At 34.9% G+C, this 23471-nt stretch overlaps 1 protein-coding gene across 5 annotated transcripts in view; it reads left to right on the top strand.

Annotated features, from left to right (window-relative positions):
- RBM25 (RNA binding motif protein 25) overlaps positions 1-23471 on the top strand; it is a 46644-nt gene that overhangs the window by 12972 nt on the left and 10201 nt on the right. For 2 of the 5 annotated variants that reach the window (XM_027844726.1, XM_027844727.1), the window contains 10 exons: positions 3492-3541; positions 8138-8305; positions 8893-8950; positions 9959-10119; positions 12429-12647; positions 14117-14170; positions 14417-14500; positions 18010-18296; positions 22099-22315; positions 22444-22533. In XM_027844726.1, coding sequence (XP_027700527.1) covers positions 3492-3541; positions 8138-8305; positions 8893-8950; positions 9959-10119; positions 12429-12647; positions 14117-14170; positions 14417-14500; positions 18010-18296; positions 22099-22315; positions 22444-22533 — 1388 coding nt within the window. The remainder of the gene's footprint in view (positions 1-3491; positions 3542-8137; positions 8306-8892; positions 8951-9958; positions 10120-12428; positions 12648-14116; positions 14171-14416; positions 14501-18009; positions 18297-22098; positions 22316-22443; positions 22534-23471) is intronic. The other 3 variants (XM_027844728.1, XM_027844729.1, XM_027844730.1) reach the window with 3 other exon arrangements.

The raw sequence follows: 23471 nt of genomic DNA, 5'->3' as shown, positions 1-23471 counted from the left end.
TATTGCTTAGCAAAATTATATTGTAGACTGATTCCTGTATTCACAGAGCAGGTACAACACGATTTGATGTCAGAAGCTCTGCAAATCTCAGATTCAGCTGTTACGTACTTCCTCTTAGAAAGCCACACAGGTTAAGCCTGATCTCTTAACAATACCTGGGGGGTTGAAACAGAAGATAGCTTAGTTCCTGTGACCTTAACTGAATATTTGAATTCTGTTTATCTATGTGGCTATCCTGTGTTAGAAGCTAGTTTGAAAACTAGACTGTGGAAGTCAACTCATTTACATACGTGCAACTGAACAGTGTTGTGATCCTCACACTAATGTGGTCCACTAGATAACCAGTATGCTAAGCAATAACAACCTTTAGTTCTCCAGTCTTCTGAATATAAACTACTTATAGAAGATAATCTTCTTAGCTTATTACCAGTTTCTTCTAGGCCAATCTTCTTATATATGCTTTGTGTTCCCAGGGAAATGAATTTATTAGTCTAGTAAAAGATGGAGGGGATATTCTGTATCAGAAGTTCTTATTAAACATGCAATCAGTAGTGTTGTATTCAGTTGTGCATATGTATTTAGTTTTAGTTTCTCATTCTTGAGAGCAAAAGTGGAAATTTAAGCAGCAGTTTTCCCAACCTCATATGACCATGTTTTATCTATTGTCTTTTTTTTTTTTTTTAACCTAAATTTCAAATCAACAGCATCCATTCCACCTCATCAGTAGTTTGGGAATGGAAAATCTCAAGGATATGGTAAGGAAGGAGTGTTTGAGGATCTAAAGGGAAAGAGAAAGGTTAGGGTGAGTAGGACGCTTGAGACAGTAAACCCTTCAGTGACCTCCCAATTAGTAATTAAAATTGTTCTTTCCGACCTAACCTTAATGGATGGTTTAATGGTAGACCTAATCATAATGTTCTTAAATAAAGCCTTGGTGTACTTGAGGTGTACTTAATAGTATTGTTCTTCTAGATGGTTTTGTAAGGATACATATATATTGAGAAATAGGGCTTTCTAGATGTAATTTCCAGCCTGATTGTTTAGAATCACAGAAAGATGACCCTTGGGGAATTTAGTAACTAAATATCCCTGGTCTAGGTAAATATTCATTCTATATCTTACAGTGTTTTTGTTAAGACAAATGAGAAATTTTAACTCCCTTTGAGATGTTGAGGAGAAATATTAAGTGTAATGTATTTTTCTGATGAACACAATACCAAATTTAAAAGGGAAATAGAAGGTAAGTAGGGCATGTTTCTCTTTCAAGAAAAAAAGTTGAACTTTATTTTCTTATACTATGGGTCAGCAGACCCCCAAACCAGATGTCCAATCTTCCTCTTCCATTTAGAAGGTGAAGTCATTCTCATTTCATTTAGGTAGTGGTAATTCTGTTACACTTTTAATTCCAGGGGGACAAAATGTAATAATCGTATTTCCTCTGGGAAACAGATCTTGCCTAAGTAGTCTCTATATAGTCATCATCAGCTGCTTGCTGTATACATCATTAATAGTTTAAAATGTAGAAAATTAATACACTAAATTAATGTAACTCAGAACTGTAGTACCTGATTGGCATGTATAATTGGGGTATGATTACACTACCAATTATTGAAATAATCTATTATAACAATTATATGCAGAAGGTATAAAATAAATAGTTGAAGTATTGAGACATTTCTTAATGTATTGAAATTGTGTTTGAGAAATAGGCACACTTCTAATTATTAATTTTATTTCAAGTGAAATTGGTAGGTCAGGATGGGGGGAAGACATATACTCTTAATATTTTTAGATTATAAAAAAAAGAAAAAATGAATTTTTCCTTCTGTCTGCTGTCATTTTGTATTTTATGGCTAGTGTTCAAGGATGAAGCTTACATGTGAAAGAAAGAATAATGTTTGAGATCTCGGGATGTAAAGTAATTCTTTTGCTTTCTGTTTTTTCGTTTCTTATAAGGTTTTGATTGGGGAGTTTAAGATGAAATATTTTGTTTCAGAAGTTGGTTTCTAATTTTGAGGTTTTATTTGGAAAAGTTTTTCATAAACCATAAAATCTGCATATTTCATAATTTTTTTACAAGTTATACTTTTGAAATGCATTGGAAATTTTTCTAAAACATATTAATGGATTAATAAAATGGATTAATTTTTATAAAATGGATTAATGTAAATGTACATAGCCTCTATTTTATTTATATCTCAATTTCTAGCTTGCATTTATAGACATAAATGCAAGAATTTGCATCAGGCTTAGATGGAAGTGAATCCTTAACATAATCCTTAGCATAAATGGTCAGGGCAACTAGAAGTCTTTTTAGATTATTTAAAAACAGTATTTTTTAAACCTTCCTAAACTTGGATTTATAATGCACACATTTTTGTTTTGTTTTTACAGTTTTATTGATGTCTTGTTTTTTGTCCCAAAACATTTTTTCAATATAACCCTTCTCCCTTGTAGAGCTCTTTTTTAACAAAGTAAAATAATCAATCCAACCAACCACTCTGTAACCCTGTCAGTGTCAGCAACATTCAGCATTCAGCAGCATTCAACAGTCTCTCTCCCCCCTTCTCCCTTGCAGTTTTATATTTATCATTTGAAACCAGTATTGGTCATTGTATTATATTTTGTGTATGTTACAGGTTAGAATATTGTTAACTTGATGATTCACCAAATGGATGGTTTTAAAAATTAGCCTTTGTAACAATTTATCATGTTGCTGGACCTAACTAAAACTTCTTTGATTTATCAGTAGTACCTAATTAAAGGTAGCCATCACTTAAACTAATAAGTTAGGAACAGAAATGGCAACACACAGAATCTACTAATTTGTTGATTCTTCATGGAAGTTAATCTGTTAATAGACTTGATCTGTCGTTATAACTTTTGTAGGTTTACAAGAAATACCCAATGTCTTCAAAACAACAGATCTTAGACATAGCAAAATATAAGGTTTTCTTCTTCATTAGTGACTTTTAGACTAATCTCAGTCTTTGCATGATTTTTATTTGATACTGTAAGAATACTGTACTCTTTTTTCCAAATTAATTTCTCAGTGGCCACATTTTTTAACTTGAAAAGAAAGTACTAGAATTACTGTTAACACATAAGCGAATTCACATTTATGATGTAGGTTGATTTAACCAAACATTAGTTTTGGGGGAATCTGCTGAACCTGGTGAATTGACAATAAAATGCAGAATATCATTCAGTTCTTACAGAGAAAGTTGTGCATGTTATAAAACTCTGCTTGCTTTAAAAATAGCTTTTTGTTGCATGTAATGCCATTTAGACTTGCCTGATATCAACTTGCATTCAAAATGATAGCATTTGTATGAGTGCCACCTTTTCATTAATTATATTTCAAACAGTATGTAGACTTTGAGTAGTGTATTAATTTTCTGAGTGATATTTTCATTGCATGTAATAAAGATAGACTTCATTTTCTAAGAATCTTACAGATATAGTACTTTTTCTCCTCTTTTTTTTTTTAGGGACTCCAATGATTCCTGTACCAATGAGCATTATGACTCCTGCTCCAACTGTAAGTATAATTTAAAGAGGAGTAAGGGTATCCTTTTTTTAAGCTAAAAATATTGTTAAATTAGGTTGATTTTGTTGTGCTTATACATACTTTTAGAATAATAATTAGAAACATTGCATATATTATTAGGATATATATAATAAAAATAATAATTATATACATATATATCAATCAGACTTGCAGATTTTTTTTCCTCTTCCTTTTTTCTTAAAAAAAATGCTTTGTTATAGTATGGCTCTCTGGGAGGGGAAGAGAGAGGGTTACAAGGGCAAATTTAGGCAAGGACAAAAAAAAGATATCACTTAAAATTTTATTTGAAAAAAGAATAATTAGAATTCTTAACTGAAAGCTGTCATCAGTTTCTGTCAAATTATTTGAGTAGCAAGCATAATTTGTGTTAAGTTATATAATAGTTCACATTTCTGTAGTACTTTAAGGTCTATAGACTGTTTTGATGTATTCTTTAATCTTTACAATAACCCTATGAAGTAGTTGCTGTTATTATCCCCATTTTACAGATGTGAAAACTGTGTCTGAGAGAGGTTAAGGGACTTGCCTAGGGTCACACAGCTAAGTAAGTTTCTAAAGATTTAACGTAAGTTCAAGATTTGAACCCAGATCTTTCTGACTTTTAAGTCCAACACTGCAACATCCAGATGCCAAGTTGTACATGCATAAAATACTCCCATGAACACCTTTCGTGTGCTTTACACAGCAAGTCCTGGGTCCATGTCTTGTGACTGGCTCCCTGGCTATTCTCACTTCACACTAGGTAGTGTGGCTGTGGATGGTCTTGCTGCACGAAACTCCAAGAAGGTGAAATGAGAGTTTTCATCTTGAACGTCATTCTACACTCTCACCCCCACCCCTTTACCCCCATCTCTGCTTCCTTCCCTCCTTCCTTTTTCTGTCTCTGTCTCTCCTTACCTCTGTCTCTCTTCTTCTTCCCCTTTGCTTTCCCTTTCCTTTTCCCTAGGAATCCATTGTCTTCATGCAGGTCCTGGATTATCCAAAGTACATTTCTCCCCCAAAAAAATGTATTGTCCTTCCCCAAGGCTTTCCCTTTCCTTTTGTGTTCCATGTTCCAAAATTGTTCATCTTAATCACTGTTCCCATGCCCTGAGTAACTAAACATTTCCTATTCCCTCAAAGCATCTCAACTATGTGAAGAGATGAATAATTTCTTATAATCTATCCAACTTGGCTTAAGTAAGGATAGTTTTCTTCATTCTCCTCATTGACTAGATCTCAGCCTCTAGAGAGCAAATGGGTGAGGGAAGAAGGGGAAAGGAGAGTCTGTGTGCCATAAAGGACCTCCTCTGGAAAAATCAGATTCCCTGTGAATTAAGAATCTAGGATTTCCTTAGAGCAACTTTCTGCTCTGTCCAGTTCCTCCTCCTTTCCCTAGGGTTAATCCCAGAAATTCTTGACTTGATTAGAAGTAGTAATATTAATTATATATGGACTATTTATTATTTATACCTATTTCTTGTACAATGAAATAACAATTAGCTATATCATTAAATTAGTTAGATTAGCTTAGTACATTTTGATAACTGCTAGATTCTTTTTTTCAAATTCATCCTTGCAGTTTGTTGCCTGTGGAATATTTCTCACTCCCAAACTAAAAACAAAAAACTTAGAAGGATTCTTGGTAGGAAGACACATTTTTATATCTTTTCAAATCCAAAGGTTCTGGTCTGAAGCCTACAGGCTATGCTTTGCACTGTTATATGAGACAATCAGTTTGATTTTGAGCCTATTTTTTTTTCCATGTTGAACAAAGAAGAATTTGTTTTCATGTTGACATAAATGAGTGATATTTGTTAAAAAGTTATAATTCATCATTTCTTTGGTTCAGAAAAGAATCATAAAAGGATGAAAATAGTAAAGGGACAAGTAGGATGTATACAATTTGTAAACCCCAAGAAGCAGGATTCTATTGTATACATAGTCCTCACACTAGGTTCATTTATTCATAATTTAGTATATGTTGTGTCAGTGCAAATTCCTGCAAGTTACTATTATAATTTTAGCATAATAGTAGCTCATATTTATAGAGTGCTTCACAGTCTCTATGTCCTGTGAACTGTAAGGTAGTATAAGCACTGTTATCCTCAGTTTGTAGATGAGGAAACTGAAGCTAAGAGTGGTGAAGTGACTTAAATTCATAGGTCCATAGATTGAGAGCTAGAAGTCACCTTATTTAGTCCAGCCTCTCCTTTTATGGATGAGGAAACTGAGGCCTAAAGAGGTTAAGTGACTTGCCAAGGTCATACAGCTAAGTAAGTAGAAGAGCTGAGATTCAGACCTAGGGTTTTGGATATCAAATGCAGTGTCTTTCAAGCTTACATGGCTAATAAATGGCACAGCTGGACTTGTAATCCAGGTCTTCAGATCCCAGCATTCTTTGCTGGCTCTCGCTATGTTGGCTCTCAATAGAGAATCTTCTTTAATAGAAGCCTGTTCAGAGATAGCAATAAAACTTAGTAAAAAAATCAGTACTTTTTTTTTTTGCTTTTTGGTGAGGCAGTTGGGGTTAGTGACTTGCCCAGGGTCACACAGCTAGTAAGTATCATGTATCTGAGCCCGGATTTGGACTCAAGTTCTCCTGACTCCAAAAAAATCAGTACTTTAAAATGTATAATGATGCCTTCTAAAAATGAAACCCATGTCCGAGTTGTAAAGAATATATAGTAAGGTTATTTCAGTCAATAAGAATTTATGTTTTATAGGGGAAAAATGGATTAAATTGAATTTTCCTCATGGAAAAAAATAGAATCCTGTTCATTTTGGCACTATAGGTAAAGTCTTAACAGTTTTGATAATAATTTTGTAGTGTCCCTTTTGCTTTTTTCCTTTCCCCAGTACCTTCTTTACCTTTTTCAGGTTTAAGCATTTCATTAGATAAATTCAGCAGATACTAATTGAACAAATTAATTGTTATGCCCACCTTCCCATTTCCCTTTAAAATTCTTAGGTGAATCATTGCCAGAGTGGATTTTGACTTCAGTCTTTTCCCTTCAACCATGAATATTGTTTCTACCTGTATTCCTGTAAGTTGTGATGTGTAAAGCTGTTCTAATTATTAGGCACAGTCTGCTACAGAGTTTTAAACTATTCTTCATATTAACTTGAATAATTAGAAATTACATGTACCATCAGTCTCTAACGTATGACTGAATTATAGCATTATACTCCAAAAGTTAATTTTTAAGCAGCTTGCTTAGAACTTGGATCATATATTCTTTTTTTTTTTTTTTTTTTGTGGATCACATATTCCTAAAGAAACATTGTAAGTGATAGTTAGGTTCCCAAGCCAGATTGAAAAATTATATTTTTAATAGCCTATAACATAGCTGGGCTATAGTAGTAACAGTAAAAGCCAGGCCTGGTTCTGGGTCCTGGGAGTAGAGTTTCCTCTGTTTTTTTAATAAGAGTTTCCCCCATTTTTTTTTTTTTCTGAGCATAAAGCCAACTCAAGGCATTATTTTAGGGTAGGCTAAGATTTTCTTTTTCTACCCTCACATTCACCTTTGTACATACTTTCAGGTTCTTCACGTACTCAGTGCCTTCATATTGGCCTAAAGTGTGGCATCCTATCCAGGCTTCCCCATTCTCTAAAAATATACCTTGTTACAAACTCCAGAATTACCCATCTTTCCTCCTCTCTTAATTAAAGTTTCCATTCTCAGTCCAGATGATTTCAGCCAGGTGTTAAATACCTCACACTTATATGGTGTTTTAAGGTTTTATGAAATGCTTTCTTCAGAGCACCATTATGAAGTATGTAGTGCAAGTATTATTATCATTTTACTAAAGGAAAATCAGTGTTAAAAGGAAGGTAGTCTGAATTAATCTACATTGATCCATAAAGTGGCTGATTAATACATTAATGAGTATCCCTTAATCCTCCCAGATGATTTGTATTCCTATGAGAGACTTGATTCTTAAAATTTTAGGCTATAGAGGGAATTGATGGGGTACTTGGCAGGAAGTTCTGTAGTCTCTTATCTGTTTTTGCTTTTTGTTTTTGCTTCTTCTCCCTTCTTCCACTTCTGAGTCAGAGGTTATCTAAAATCCCCAAGTACTTTTCCCCAAGGATTTAGATTGGTGGGATTTGAGCTGGAGGTGGAAGTGCTGCTACAAAGCAGGGGCCTGACTTCACCTATCCCTTTTGTGAATATGGGTCATTTTAAACTCAGGGTCTGCTTGTACTGTCCTAATTAAACTACTGAATTGATCTGATGTTGTCAGATGAGTTATTGGTTTCTCTTTCTGAACTAATAGGACATTTCAAAAAACCATTCTTAATTTTCTTGTGTTTCTCTTTGGAGGAGAGTTAGAATTAAAAGTTAGAGGTATACACAACTTCTGTTGAAAACAACATGCTTGGTTTAATGGAAAGTGCTATAAACATTCCAGAGGGGTTTTAGGAAGACATGAACTATTTATAAAACAGTAATAATAGCTATACAAAGTGTGTTATATTGTAAATTTACACTGCTGAATCTTTTGCTTTAGTTCATATTAAAATTGGTAGACAGTTGCTTGAAAGGACGAAACTACATTTTATTATTTATTTCTCTTCTTTAGGTTTTAGTACCCACTGTGTCCATGGTTGGAAAGCATTTGGGAGCCAGAAAAGATCATCCAGGCCTAAAGAACAAAGAGAATGATGAAAACAGTGGCCCCACGACTACAGTTTTTGTTGGCAACATTTCTGAGAAAGCTTCTGATATGCTTATTAGGCAGCTCCTAGCTGTAAGTTGAAGAATATTTTTTAACTGCTAGTTATAGCTCATTTATGAACCATTTATATATTCAATTGATCCTCACAATAACCTTGTGATGTAGTTAATATAACTTTTATAACCATTTTGCAGAGGCCAAGGTATAGAAAAGTTAAGTCATTGACCTATGGTAACATATATTGTGTCATAGAGATGGGATTCAAACTAGTTTTCTTTTGATTAACTCTTTTTCAACCCCTCATTTTTGAAAATGATGATAGCAAAAGTTGTTTTTATGTCATACTTCTAATCAAACATTTTAATGATTAAATTCCGCATTAATTTAAAATTTTCTGGTGGAAATTGCTGGTTTATACAAGGGTATGTAATTCTATGGAGATGTGGCAAAATTCATTTTTTCTTTCTTGTACATGTTAGGTTTGTTTTACTTAACAAAAAAAGTTTGAATCTCTTAGAATTCTAATAAAAGTAAGTCCTTCTACCTTTTTCTTGTTTTTCTTTATTTTAGTCTGATTGTAAATGTAAGCTTCTTTGCATTAAAAATTAGTTGATTTTATAAATAACATTTATTTCTCTTCTTTTTTTTTTTAAATAAAGAAATGTGGTTTAGTTTTGAGCTGGAAGAGAGTTCAAGGTGCATCTGGAAAACTTCAAGGTAGATGAACTTTTTTTTGCCTCTGTTGTAAGTTAAATGAATAATTCACTTCTTCTGCTATGCTGCGTGGACACAGTTCTTTATGGGAGTTGTCCTCTTTGTCTGGATTGTAGTTGGGAAGGGATTAACTGAGGGTTGGAGCTAGATGGCCGGGAGTCAGTACATCCAAGTGGAGGCAAAAGAAAAGAACATGACAGATCAGTTTGTTGTTTTAGTGTTTTATTTAATATTTTATTTTGGTATTTTCCCTCATGTGTCAGAAACAGGTAAGGGGTGGGAGGTTTGAAAAGGGGCTCCGTGATCAGGATGGAACTATGGAGGAAGATAAGCAGGGTTTCATGGTGCTCTAGAATATACCAAAAGTGAACAAACTGTCACTTTGTGCTTTTTGATGGAAACTCAATCATACAAGAGCCCTTTCATTTGTTATTCAAAGGTGGTAGTAATAGTAAAGTTGATCTATCAGTAAAAAGAAATGTACATTTTAAAAAAAATCTTACAAAACTCAAGAAATTGAGGAAATGTAAACATTCTTTGTTTGCAATCAAAAATTTTCATTTTACCTTTTAAAAAATGTACAGGGAATTTTCCTGTCACTCATTGAGTATTTTGACAGTTCTTTTATGTCCTTTTTTTCCCAACTGAAAAATGTTTGTTTTCCTTATGTTTAAACTGCAGTTAGCTCTCAGTTACTAGTAATAATGTGGGGAACAGGGATAGTATGAATTAAAATCCATAGGTAAGAGAAAAACTCTCATTTTAGTCATTAAATTCAACCTCCAACTATAATTTTATCAGAGAATAACATAGTAAATTGTCTAATTTGAGTTTCTTCTTCCCTCCTCCCTCTTGGTGGAGGTGCTAATGAATAGTGAAGTCCATAAAAGGGACCTGTAAAACCCACATACTGTAAGCATATACCCATAATGAATTTGCTTTAATAATAGAAAAATCTGGCATTCATTAATACATTGGTATTTTCTCACGTTTCTTCATATCCATTGTTAGCCTTTGGGTTCTGTGAATATAAAGAGCCTGAATCTACCCTCCGTGCCCTTCGATTATTGCATGATCTTCAGATTGGTGAGAAGAAGCTCCTAGTTAAAGTTGATGCGAAGACTAAGGCACAGTTAGATGAATGGAAAGCGAAGAGGAAAGCATCCAATGGGGTATGTGTCTCAGCGAGTCACTCCAGTAGGTCAGCTGTCCTGTTTGGAGTGAAGTGTTTCTTTTCTTGAAATTTTTATGCAGGGCTTCAATAGATCATATTGATATGTGGTTATGACCAAAGAACATACTTTTTTAAAAAGTATGTAGTTATTTTAAATATTTTATCCGCCCACAGTGGGTGGATGACTCTTGGTTTGCTTGTTCCAGGTTGGGATGAAGGTAGGAAGGGGAGGCTGGACAAGGTTAACTTTCCAGAGAAACAGTGGTACAGACTATTCCAAACAGAACTAATTCATTAAGACAGCTTTATAAGTAAGTACAAATTATAATTAAACATACACAATTTTAAGCAGCTTGTCCTCCTCTTATAGAAGTATATAGATTCTAAAAATGTGAATTGTTATAGTTGTTATTTACCATTACTATTACTACTGTTTGTCTGACATAAATTATTAATCTTACCAGGTGAGTAGGTGAATGACTTTATTCAAGGGCATTTTAAGGTACCCTAAGAAGTGGGGATGTTGAGTGGAGAGATTTATTTGAAGATGGGGGGGGTACTTTTCTGCCAGTCCAAAACTTGAACATCTCCTTGTTCTTCCATTCTGCTTCTTTTGTGATAGTAGATGTGATTCTGTTGCCTGCTCTCCAGTCTTGCCTACAATCTTTTACCCAGCCTTGTAAACATATATTTCTTTTTTGGCTCACCAAAATTAGCCAACCTATAAATAATGCATCAACTCACTAATACTTGTATATTACCTGCCTGTTAGGAGTGTTGAGCCCCTCATAACATCTTTCATATTAATCAGCTAAGAAAATATGAGTTTTCTGCATGTCGCAAGTTGGCCTAAGGGTTTCTTCACAGATTTGTCTGTTTTTCTTGATCTACTACTGGCTTTTCTCTCCCAGTCCATAGCATGTGGGAATGAGTTCATTAACTAATGAAAAATGTTGCTTGTTTATGAAAGTTTCACTCAGCCTAATTTTTAGATTTTCACAACATCAGCATATGCTATATATATAAAACAAAACCATGAATCTTAAAGAAATCTTTTATTTATGGATTTACTTGAGCAGTGATACAGTTCCCTGACTTTGGAGCCATGTCTGCTAGGATACACATAATAACTAAGAATTGTTAAGCTATATGGAATGACAATTCTCCAACTGAGAAACAACCCCCCCCCCACAAGTTATTAGGAAATCTGTAGTCTGTATTTTTGTATCTCTCACAGCACTTTACATACAGTAGGTGCTTAGTAAATACTTGTTGAATTAATGATCAACTAGTTACAGCCTTTCGAATGCAGAAGGTAGCACTACATGGTTCCTGTTTATTTTTTTGTTTGTTTGTTTGTTTTATTAAAGTGAACCGAAAAGCTTCTGACTCTTATCAAATTACATATGTATGTGAGTTGTGGATCATGAAGCACCATAATCAAAGTGTTTATTCAGGAACAGCATCCTGGCTTTTGACTATAACTGTGACAGTGACCGTAAGCTACCAATGCAGGGCAGGTAAATTGATCTGAACTTGATACTTTTAAGAAAGAACAGTAAAATAGACATAATTTGTTTTATGTCTGTCCTGCTTATCACTTCTTCCTCACTCACCAAGTTTTGAGGATTCTATAACACATGGAAAAATCTGATACTGAGAGTATTCTGTCCAAATTGTTAAATTTTTTGAAATCATAACTAATTGAATAAGCATTAGTCCTTGTACAACACAAACCAAATTTTATCCTTAATTAATAGGTTTTCAGTTGAAACAAATAGAATTCAAATGCAGAGATTAGGGGAACATTAGAGTCAGGTTTTTTGTAAAGGAGGAAGTAGTGTTAAGTAGCTAGGCCTACCTTGAAGACCATACTATCTCTAGGAGAGTATTGATTTATATTGGAGGAAGAATAAAATTTGTGGATTTAAACAGTGATTTTTTTAACAATATGGAGAGTTTGGTTTAAAAAAAAAACTTTATAGTTGGTCTAACTTTTAAGAAAGAAAATGTGGGAGTCTGTGTTGTAGGAACATTTTCTCTTTCTTGTACACAAGTTATGTGGAATGATGGTCCTGAGACTTGATTTTTTTGTGGTAGGCTAGGTCCCATGATTCTTAAGTATTAAAAGGAGAAAGAAGTGGGAAGAAAATGACAAGACAAAAAAATCCCAGACATTAAACCAAAGCCTAGCTTTGCTAAATCGATAACAAAAATAGCGCTGCACACAAGGACTCCCAGACAAGTGTTTTGGAGAAAACACTGGGTTTTACCAACTCTTGCTTCAAAATAAATTTCACTTTCTAGGTTGGTGATTTTTCTGAATTTGCCTTGTTTCCCAAGAATGCCAGGCCAGAGACTACAAATGATGACGATGAAGCCTTAGATGAAGAAACAAAAAGAAGAGATCAGATCATTAAAGGGGCCATTGAAGTGTTAATACGGGAATACTCCAGCGAGCTCAATGCCCCCTCCCAGGAATCTGACTCTCACCCCAGGAAGAAGAAAAAGGAAAAGAAGGAGGACGTATGTGTTATTGATTTCGGACAAAACAGATTTATTTCTTCGATTTACTTTTTGTGATCTCTGTTATCTTATACAGTTGCTCTAATTTCAGACTTCTGATGGGAAAAGAAACTGATTAGTGTTTATATCAGAATATAATAAGCTTTTAATTAATTTCTGTCATGCCTTAGGAAGTTGGCTTCCTAATTTTTGTGACCACAAATTTCATATTTTTGTGATAGAAAAAATTTTGTGGCATGCAGGCTTATGCCTATGTATGGGGTCACCCTTCTAGTTCTGTTTTTAAAAAAAATTGTATGATGAAGGGTAAACCAATGATTGATTATGTGCAAAGTAAGTTTTTCCGTTATGGGGGCTAGCCCTAAAGATCTTAGAATGGAGATTATCTCACTTTGCCTTATCCCCTTTTCATGGTTGTTTTTTTCTCTGCTCCAAGCGGGAAACCAGGTCTCATTCACTGAGGATCTTCACTCACCTTTAATTTTCAGCTGCCTTTCCTTTAGAAACCTTGCCTCATACCCCTCCATGGACAATAATGCTGTTGAACATCTATCTAGCTGGAGGAATTTGAAAGAGCAGCGCGAGATGAAACACTCCTCCCCAGGGTCTTGAGTGTCACATCCCTACTTTGTTCTCCACTTCAGTTAGTCTGAGGAATAGGAAATCCAGGTTGAAAAGGAAATATTCAGGTCTTTTCCTACCCTTTTCTTTGGGCATACTGTTGAGAAACGTTGAATGGAAATCATTTTATCTACGTTTATGGGAAATACTTTATATGCATGAATAGTATTTTATACTATTTTAGAAGCACTGTAAAACCTTTATAATGTGATTACTTACCAAGTCACACTTAAGGTTTATGTTATTCTTTGGATTTCAGTTCCTCACAGATGATCTTGAGCAGTTTTATGTGTGGCTAAATGCCTTCATTCTCCTTAGTCACTTCTTTCTTATCCAGCCTTAAACAGGGCAGCTATAACAGGGAGCCGCCAAGCCCTTGGAGTGTTGGCCCTTGGGTTCTCTCAAAGACCCAGTGGAAGCAGGACTGTTGGGTTGACTTCCTCAGCACGCCTTCCCTTAATGGGGAGGGAGGAAAATACTTAACAGCTTCCGCATTTGGCTTGGGTTGGGAGGGAAAGAAAGAAAACCTACCATACGGAAAGAATTATGGGAGAAGTTTGCTCATGTCAGCGTCCACTGTTTCGTGGAGGGGGATCAGGAGAAAAATTTCTGCTTAAATGTTAGTCACTGAGTCCCTCCCTGTTCCATTGAATGAGGGGGGAGGGCTCGTGGGAGGGGGAGGTGTGGAGAGTGAGTGAAGTCTATTTTTTAGTATCAAATAACTTTGACAAGGAAATGATATCACAGCAATACAGTATTGCTTACAGTACAAACATACAGAACATTGTTTTTCAGAGTAGTGTGAACTCTATTTTTAAAAAAAAAAATCTTCGTGGATTTTTCCGCAGATTTTCCGCAGATTTCCAGTGGCCCCACTGATCCCTTATCCACTCATCACCAAGGTTCGTTTACATTGTAGGCTTTGACAATGACTATATTTACTGCTAGTTGCCAGATTTGTGACTCTTGTCCATCTGATTTTTCACTCATTAACATCAGATTGTCAGGTTTGATACTGCAGAAGGGCTTTTTTTTTTCTCTTACAAGACTGGTACAAAACCTCTAACCTTCGACTTTTCTCTTGTCTCTTTGTGTCGATGTTGATTGACCTTCATTCTTTTTTCCCTCCTGTCCCCCTTGTCTTTTAGGAAGACATAAACGCTATAGAAATGGAAGAAGACAAAAGAGACCTGATATCACGAGAGATCAGTAAATTCAGAGACACACACAAGGTAGTATTCTTGTTTTTGCATTTGATACCAAACTAGACTTTTTGCAGAATCCAAAGAGAAAAAAAGACCACTTAAAATCAACATTACATTAGAATTCATTAAAAATGCTATTTATAGTAGGTATAATAGATATATAGATAGAAAACAAAAACCAAAGACCAGAACCACATTAAAGTGGTCCTGTACATTTTATGTCTAGTTTTTTCAGTTATTTAATGATTGCTCTGCAGTCATCTCACTTTAATGTGAATTAAAGAATATTTGTTTTCCATAAATTTCAACCTAAACGTCAGGTTCAAGATTTATAACAATTTAAGGGGGCAGCAGGATAACATACATTTTAGTGTATTTCTGTGGGCAATTGTGTAGCTTAATCAGAAGAAAACAGTTTGATTTAGAGCTAAATTTAAGGGTTATTATTTGCATAGATTTAATTTGAGAGGGGGAAAATTTTAAAAGTAGGTCAGTGGTTACCAGACTTACCAAAATTTAGATGCATGGAAGAACTGTAAATTCCCATAAAGCTAATCTATTCATTGACCCCCACCATTATGATAGAGATCATATGGTGACTAATGCAAGATGAAACTCTCAGCTTGGAAAGTAACAAGGAATAGGATGTAAGTATGAGCTTCTGTTTTTTATTATATTTATGGATGCCCCCTCAGAAAAATATGCAAAGGGGTAACTGGCTTGGAAATGAGTATTTGTGCAATAGTAAATCCCTTTTATAAGCCTTGCCTACAAAAACTTCTCAATGATAGCGCATCTGTGAATGTTTTCTAGTTTTGAAGGTGATGCTTATGGACCATGAAAAGCAAATTCTGCATGAAATGTATTTTAATGTTTAAACTTTAAGATGGTACTAGCTCTTTCCCCTAGGACTGAGTAGCCAGTAACTCAACACTAAAATGTTGATAAATGTTTTTTTCTTCACATAGTCATGTTGTGGGTTTTTTTGTTTTTGTTTTTTCAAAATTCAAAGTTGGAATTTGGTGAAATGGTTTAACCCCACAAATCCCAGTCATCTGTTGTGTCCAGCCCTCTCTCACTTTTGTAGTGCTTTATTCAGCAACTATAAATATGACAAGAAACATGTTATTTTTCTCCCAAAATTAATTTTGGGAATGCAAATGTGGGAAAATAAGAGTCTTTTTTGGCAAAGTTCAGCATTGAAGTTTGGGGACCAAGTAAGAGTGAAAATGTTATAGAAGTGTGTGTGTGGTTTCCCCCCCTCCCCTTTTTTTGTCATCATTGATTTGTTAAATAAGCCCTGTCATGTCAGTAGTATATTATGATAAAATCATGTGGTTTAAAAAAATCAGTCTAAAATATATATGCTTCAGAGTTTGAGAAGCTGTCGGGCATATTACTGCCTTAGACATATTTCATTGGGGACTATTTTGGATTTCCAAAAAGGTTAAAAAATGGTTGTTCCTTTATTTGGGTGGTATGGTTAAAGGGGTCTTTTGGAACATCAGTGACAAAGTAATGAGCACAGTGAACCTTTGCATGTTTTGGTATGAGTTTATTAAATAAGCACAGACTGTCAGGGTAATCAGCGTGGCAGGGGGCGTCCATTTACAGCACGGACGAGTCTGAAGAGAACACAAGGTAAGATTGATGATTCTTTTACCTCTCCTTTTCTGTTCCTTTCCTACATCTGTGTTTCTTTTCCTAGCCCCATTTCATTTTTCTCTAGATCTTTTATCATATAGAAATCCATTAGATAAATACCTTTGATAAATTAGATTTATCTATTCTTTCATTGGCTTTACAAGAAGAAAACTTTTGAAATGAGTCCTAAAAAACTAAGCCTAATTTACATAAGCCAAAAGATACACTAAAGAAAGAATTAGTACACTGAATAAAGTGAGCTTTGAGGAGAAAAATCCAGGAATGCTACCAAAGAAATTACTGTTGGAACAGCTAAAATAATCTGTAAGTATCACTCATCTCAGTATTTAAACACATTTCTTTATATAAGTATATGAAATTGAGGTAAGTTTACTTTCAAAGTTTTCATGTAGTCCAGCCCCATATTGTAAATTAAAACTTGATATTAGGATCTTTTAAAGGATGAATTTCCTTGCCCCTTTAAATAGGATTTCAGTTTTGTTTGTCTCTGTTAGCTTTCTGCCATTTTTATTCTCTTCCTTTTGTAATCTCAATGTATTCGGTGCTGGGTTTGCCTGTATTTCACATTAAATACAGACTGGTGCAGCAACTGGATAGATTGATCCCTTGTGAATTAGCTTTATTTCCTAATCCTCTGTCAGTTCTCTGATCCATGGACAAGAGGGAAGAGTGTCTAACAGGTAAGATTGCTTTTTAAAGTTGTTTTAAATGCTTTACATGATGAAGAAAAGAAAAATGCACATTTATTGTTGAAGTTTTCATTTCATTGCAGTGGCACTAAACATGGAGCCAAAGAGATAAACGTGTTTTTGTTTTTTTTCCTGTTTGGGGTTTTTTTCTGCTGAGTATGTGTAAAAACCATGTGGTACACTGGCAATCTTTCAGGTTGACAAACTTTGTCTTTGTTATTTGGTTTATTTGTGAACCATGTACTTGCTCTTCCTCCCAGAAACATAGCTTATAGGCAAGGTTAATCCAGTGTTGGCGGTCCATGTCCTAGCACAGCATCTGTAAGTTAACACACAACAATTGCTTCCAAGGATGGATTTGTCATTATCTTGATGTATTTTTATTGTCTTATAGGATTTCTGGGCATAGATATGTTGCTTTGCTTTCTATTTAATTAAATGGAAAAATACAGTTTATATACCTTTCAATAAAACTTTAGCAAATAACCCTTTTTAGCCTCTGTTTGAAATGAGTGATTTCCAACCTTTTTAATATTTGGTGGGCTGTCCATCTTGTAATGGTGGGAATAAAGTAGATAATAGTACAGCTCTTGCCTGGATCTAGCTAGACAGCTTTCTGGAGGGTGGGAAGACCAGAGGACAGTAAACTGTTCTGGTTTTGTAGTGGTATTGATGAATTATTTCCATTCTTTCCCCAAAGCCCCCAAGTTTGTAGTTTTTCCTGGGTTGGGAATTCTTTGGGGTTACAATTCATATTTCCCAGTTTTTAAACTGTTTTCTAGTTATTTATTTGCACAAAATACAGTTGTAGTCAAGTGCTGAGTGATTCATTGTATTTTCTGGAGACTTTTGTCTCCCACTTTGAACCACCATGCTTTTTATCTGCAGTGTAGCCATTATGTACTTATTGAAAGGCCGGCCATACTCATATAATCTCCCAGCATCCAAGGTTGGAGATTGCTGGTCTGTTTAGAGTCTATGCTTTTGCACGAATTCTAGTCTTGTGATTGCTGCACTTTGATTTATCATTTTTATAAGATAAAATGTTAACATATTAAATATCTAATGTTAAAGCACCACTGGTTTTGGTGCATCCATTCCCATTATTGGGCGTTGCGCCGGGAAAAATCTGATTCTCTCAGCTAAAGAATTAATTCTGAAAGTTCTTTTATTGGTTTTTAGAAACTGGAAGAAGAGAAAGGCAAAAAGGAGAAAGAGAGACAGGAAATTGAGAAAGAACGGAGAGAAAGAGAGAGGGAACGTGAAAGGGAACGAGAAAGGCGAGAACGGGAACGAGAAAGGGAAAGAGAACGTGAACGAGAAAAGGAGAAGGAACGGGAGCGGGAACGAGAGCGAGATAGGGACCGAGACCGGACAAAGGAGAGAGACCGAGACCGGGATAGAGAGAGAGACCGGGACCGCGACCGGGAAAGGAGCTCGGACCGTAATAAAGATCGGAGTCGATCACGGTAAGTTCTTTGGACTCCTCAGCACTGCTGGGTGTTTTCCTGATGCCATGAACGCCATTGTGTTCATCTTTTTTGTTTTAATTTTTTTACTGTTGTCTTTTTAGAGTTTGAGTTAATGATTCCCAAGTCGTGGATTTGATTTCCTAAGAGGACTAGTTAAGTTCAGAGCAAGATAGAGTCTTACATAGCCACAAACTTATCTTTAGTCTGACTACATTTTTAATATATTGCAATGTATGTAATTGGCTATAAAGTGGATTTGGTCATGCAATATCCTCTCCTACCCCTTGTGAATGGTCCAGGGTCACCCATCACAACTGCTGGACAAATAGCTAGTTATGCCTTACTGATGAAGTGCCTCTATATTATATATGTGTACAAATCTATGTACACACATATGTATATATATGCACATCTATGTATAAATAACCACTTGATAGGGTTTTTGCATTACTTTTTTTCTACCATATTCCCAGTACTTTGATACTTGGAAACTAAAGAGTAGGCAAGTGCTACATTTTAACACAGAATTTTTCTCCAGAGGTGATCTGAACATAGAGTGTCTTTATTGATTTGCTTATTTTGGGAGGACTTCAGAGTTTTAGAGACTTACTGGACTTACGATATTTTTTTTTTTAAATATGAAGCACAAATGACCAATTACCATATCCCACTAGTAAGTAAGAGTTGTGTATGACAAAATCGTTTATCTTGATTTTAAAAATTTTAGAGTTGGAAAGAACATATTAGAAGTCATCCTCTCATTTTAGTTATTTGAAAATTGGAGTTCAAGGCAGAACTTCCTTATTCCATGCTAGGTAGCTTGTTACTGGCTTAGCTGGTGTTAGAATAAAATAAATAGGTAGGTAGGTATAGCTGCTGAGGTATTGAATTTATTCTGTTGGAATCATATAACAGTTATCTATTAGAATTCTTCATTTGACAGATCAAGAAGTTGAGAAGTTGAACATTCTAGGGTCACATACCTTGTTAGTAAAAGAACCGAGACATTCAAATTTCTTGATTTTCACTTCTGTGCCCTCTTCATTATGATCTCTCAAATTATAAGAACTTATTAAAATAATGCTTTGTCTACCTGATTTCAGAGAATTCTGTAAACAGTTAACCCTAAGGAAGTTTCTTCTTTGGTCCCCTTTCCATGATAGAAAGTTAATCCCTTTGACAAAAGAACTAAATACTGTGCTGTTTAAATTAACTCAATTCACCCAAGCATTTATTAAACGTCTATCTTGTATAAGGCAATAGGAATGTATTATAGATGGGTAAAGAGTTACAGCTGAGCTCCCTGTGTTTCTTTGTTCTACCATCAGTAGCAATTGCTTTTCAACCGACTTACAACTCAACACTTCAGCTAGTCCAGTTACGCAATAGATAAAAACTTAAATGACACAAATCAAATCTTTCTAAGTGCATCAATCAGCCCCAGTCAGCAGAGCATATGCAAAGTACCTAGGATCTTGAAATAAGAAAGGGGTGAAAGTGATTTCTATGTGATACATCCCTACTATGTTCACGCTTCTTTTTATATTGTAAAGAGGTCATCCATTAGCTCTTCTTTATATATCTATTTGAGAAGATACGAATTCAAGTGTCTCTAGATCTATCAGTGTAGTATTTCGCAGGCGAGTTGCCTGAGCCTCAAAAGAAATATCTGTGGCTCATCAGAGGTGGGATTTGAACCCTAGGTTTTCCTGACATCAGGTCATTTACTTTCTCCATTCATGATGCCTCTTTTTATCATACTTAGCTTCAAGAGAGTAAGAAGGGATTTCTAACACGTTATTCATTTTTAACCGACTTACATTATGGTAAAACAATTTGTTTATAATTTAAAATTTGTAGTAATTTTACCTTGTAGCATAAGCCAGAAGTATTATTTCTTTACCTTCTACCACTTTATTAGTTCAACTTACAGCTTAATTTTTGTTATTGTCATTTTATATCTTTAAGCTGTTAAGTATTATGAGAATATATAGTTACTGATTACTTTTAAAACATTGTATTGAGTATCTTCTACAGGCTAGGATTTAAGGAGACCTACAGAACCTTTTAGCTACATTATCTGTTTTGAGACACAAGTAGTTTATTTAAATAAGAAAGTTGTGATGTCTTTCTAGATTTTCATAGTTAAAACTTAATGAATATATTTGCATATTAAGATATTTTGACTAACTGACTTTTATCAACTTAGGGTTAAGCAGAACTTCCCTCCCACCTCTACTCAAACCAAAACTGATGAAGTTCTTTTACATTGAACTTACCTGCTTTGGTATACTGAGTTATATCTACTTTTGCTAATTTAGTACAGGGGTGGGGAAACTGCGGCCTTGAGGCCACATGTGGTCTCCTAGATCCTTAAGTGTGGCCTTTTGACTGAATCAAAGGCTCATTTAGTGGTGAGAATAATTTTCAAGGCTATCCTATTGCTATACATAAAGTTTAAAAAATCAGACATAATATGAAAGTATGTTTTTTGGTTTTATTAAATTTCAGGGAGGGGATGGGGCATGTGTTTTTATTGTCTTTCCTTCTGTCTCATAAAATAGGAGTGCACTGAAGTTTTTTCACTTTTGCAATCCAATTTATTTACTACTTAAGTTGCTCTCTTCTACAGCATCATCATTAAACCAATCATACTGTCATCCAGATAAAGAGATATAATCAATATTCATAAGAGAATCAATAGTAGGGGCAGCTAGGTGGCGCAGTGGATAGAGCACCAGGCCTGGATTCAGGAGGACCTGAATTCAAATCCGGCCTCAGACGTATAACACTTAACTAGCTGTGTGACCCTGGGCAAGTCACTTAACCCCATTGCCTAGCAAAAAAAAAAAAAGAGAGAATCAGTAGTAAAAAGAGGGCTGGATTTAGGGTCCAAGAAGATCTTGCTTTAGGGTTCCATTTCTGTTCTTTACCAACTTGGTGACCTTTCAGGCAAATTATTTCTACATTCTGGGCCTCAGGTTTATTTGTAAAATTACAGAAATGGAATAGAGCAACTGTGTCAAACTCTAATAGAAAACCACAAATTAACATTATCTATGTTATGTTGTATTCCTAATTATTTTGTAAATATAAAATTATTTACATTTCCCAATTACATTTTAATCTGGTTCAGGCCACACTCAGAGGGCTGGGAGTTTATCACCTCTGGACCTGATGATCTCTAATGCCCCATGTAGCTTTGAATCATATAATTTTAAATAGTTACTATAATCCCTATTGATTGGGATCTTCCATGTACAGTTTTACTGAGTAAGTTATTTTGTTCTCTTATACTCTAATTTACTTTTAATGATATGAAATTATAATGTATATATGCATATATGTGATAGTATGATAGAGAGATCACTTCAGAATCAGGAAAACCTGTGTCTAAGATCCACCCCTGGCACAGACTTTATGAGTGACCATTGACAAGTCATTTAACCTGTCAGTGTCCAGGTGACTTGGTAAGACTATAAGTTGCAGAACTTGCAGATTTGCATTTTTAGAAGCATTTTCCTCACAGGGATGCCCTTTACCCTGAAAGAATCAAAGGTCCATACCAAAAATATCAACTTAAATTCTTGGAATATCAAGAAGAACGCTAATAGAATACTTATATTGATTATAATACGATCCAGGAATATAGCTCTTCATCAGCATTCCTGATGAAGTCAAGTAGTAAAAATAAATTTCATTAGAAATTAAGTACTAGCTGTTTCTCATAATAAACTATTCTACTGTTGGGCTATTTCTTTAAGAAATGAGAATGGTTTTTATATTATGTGTTATGTAGAGAGAAGAGCAGAGACCGTGAACGAGAACGAGAGAGGGAAAGAGAGAGGGAGCGGGAGCGTGAGCGGGAAAGAGAACGGGAACGGGAACGAGAGAGAGAAAGAGAGCGAGAGAGAGAAAAAGACAAGAAAAGAGACCGAGAAGAAGATGAAGAAGATGCTTATGAGCGGCGAAAGCTAGAGAGAAAATTACGGGAGAAAGAAGCTGCTTATCAAGAGGTAATAGGAGGAGCCAGGGTTCCTTTTCTTAACTCTGCTGCAGAGGAGCTCACTCTGTCATGGTCAAAGACAAGGTTATTCTTGGAGGGTTTTGGTTTTTTTTTAATACTTCTGACATTTTTCTTTAGCGACTTAAGAATTGGGAGATCAGAGAACGGAAGAAAACTAGAGAATATGAGAAAGAAGCTGAAAGAGAAGAAGAAAGACGGCGAGAAATGGTAAGCATCTGTGACCAAAGATATTAAATAGGAACTTCTGTATAGTAAAGATTGATGTGCCCTTTTGGCACTTTTTATTCATTGTCAGGTTTGAGAAAAAATTTTGATACAACAAAAGAATTTGTGTGCTATCTTAGAATTCTGTAACTGCTGATGACACAGTATCCTTTTCTGGCTTTGGAGTTGTTCATATCTTCTTTCTATCTACTTATTTTGTACTAGGTAAGGCAATCATAAAAAGACTGTGGCCTGGATTTGATAATCTGTAATGCCAATGATACATGGAGCTTTTAAAAGTAAAATATTTGAAATTTAAAAAAAAAATTTTAATTTGTATCACTAGTGTGTTCCATGTGTTCTTTCTTTGCCAAAATTCTATTACTTTTTTAATCCTCCTCTTTGGAGAGAATTATTTTAATAACTCCACCTTGTGCTTCTGTCTGTTACAGAAGGTGTTCCAAAAGTCTTAGTGCAGTTTTAATCTACTAAAGTTTTTTTAATAGCTTAAAACTGCACTAAGACTTTTGGGATACCCTGTACCTTAAATTCTGGGGGTAGGAATAAGAAACCAAAGTGTTAACTCTGTTTTATTGATAAAAGTAATGGGCATTATTTTTAAATGGACCCCTTACAAATAACTTAGTTGCCCAATCCTGTATTTAGCTCAGCTCCCTATAGCTTCAACAGTTTCTCTCGTAATAAAGTTAGTTAGAGATTTTGGAATGATATCATGCGTGGTTCTCATTTTGCTGGTTGTCACCTTGCATATTCTAGTCTGACTCAGAATTTAGAAAAATAAATGTAATTTAATTTGGCTTAATCAGAGCTGAATTTAAATTAGATTCATGAAGTCTTATGGTAATTATAAAGCTTTTCTATTGTGCGTGTGTGTGTGTGTGTGTGTGTGTGTGTGTGTGTGTGTGTGTGTGTGTGTGTGT

This window comes from Vombatus ursinus, unplaced genomic scaffold (assembly GCF_900497805.2).
Source record: "Vombatus ursinus unplaced genomic scaffold, bare-nosed wombat genome assembly UNPS02014945.1, whole genome shotgun sequence".
NCBI classification, from domain to species: domain Eukaryota; kingdom Metazoa; phylum Chordata; class Mammalia; order Diprotodontia; family Vombatidae; genus Vombatus; species Vombatus ursinus.
Note: the sequence above shows the minus strand (reverse complement) of the source record. Positions and strands in the feature narration are given on the sequence as shown.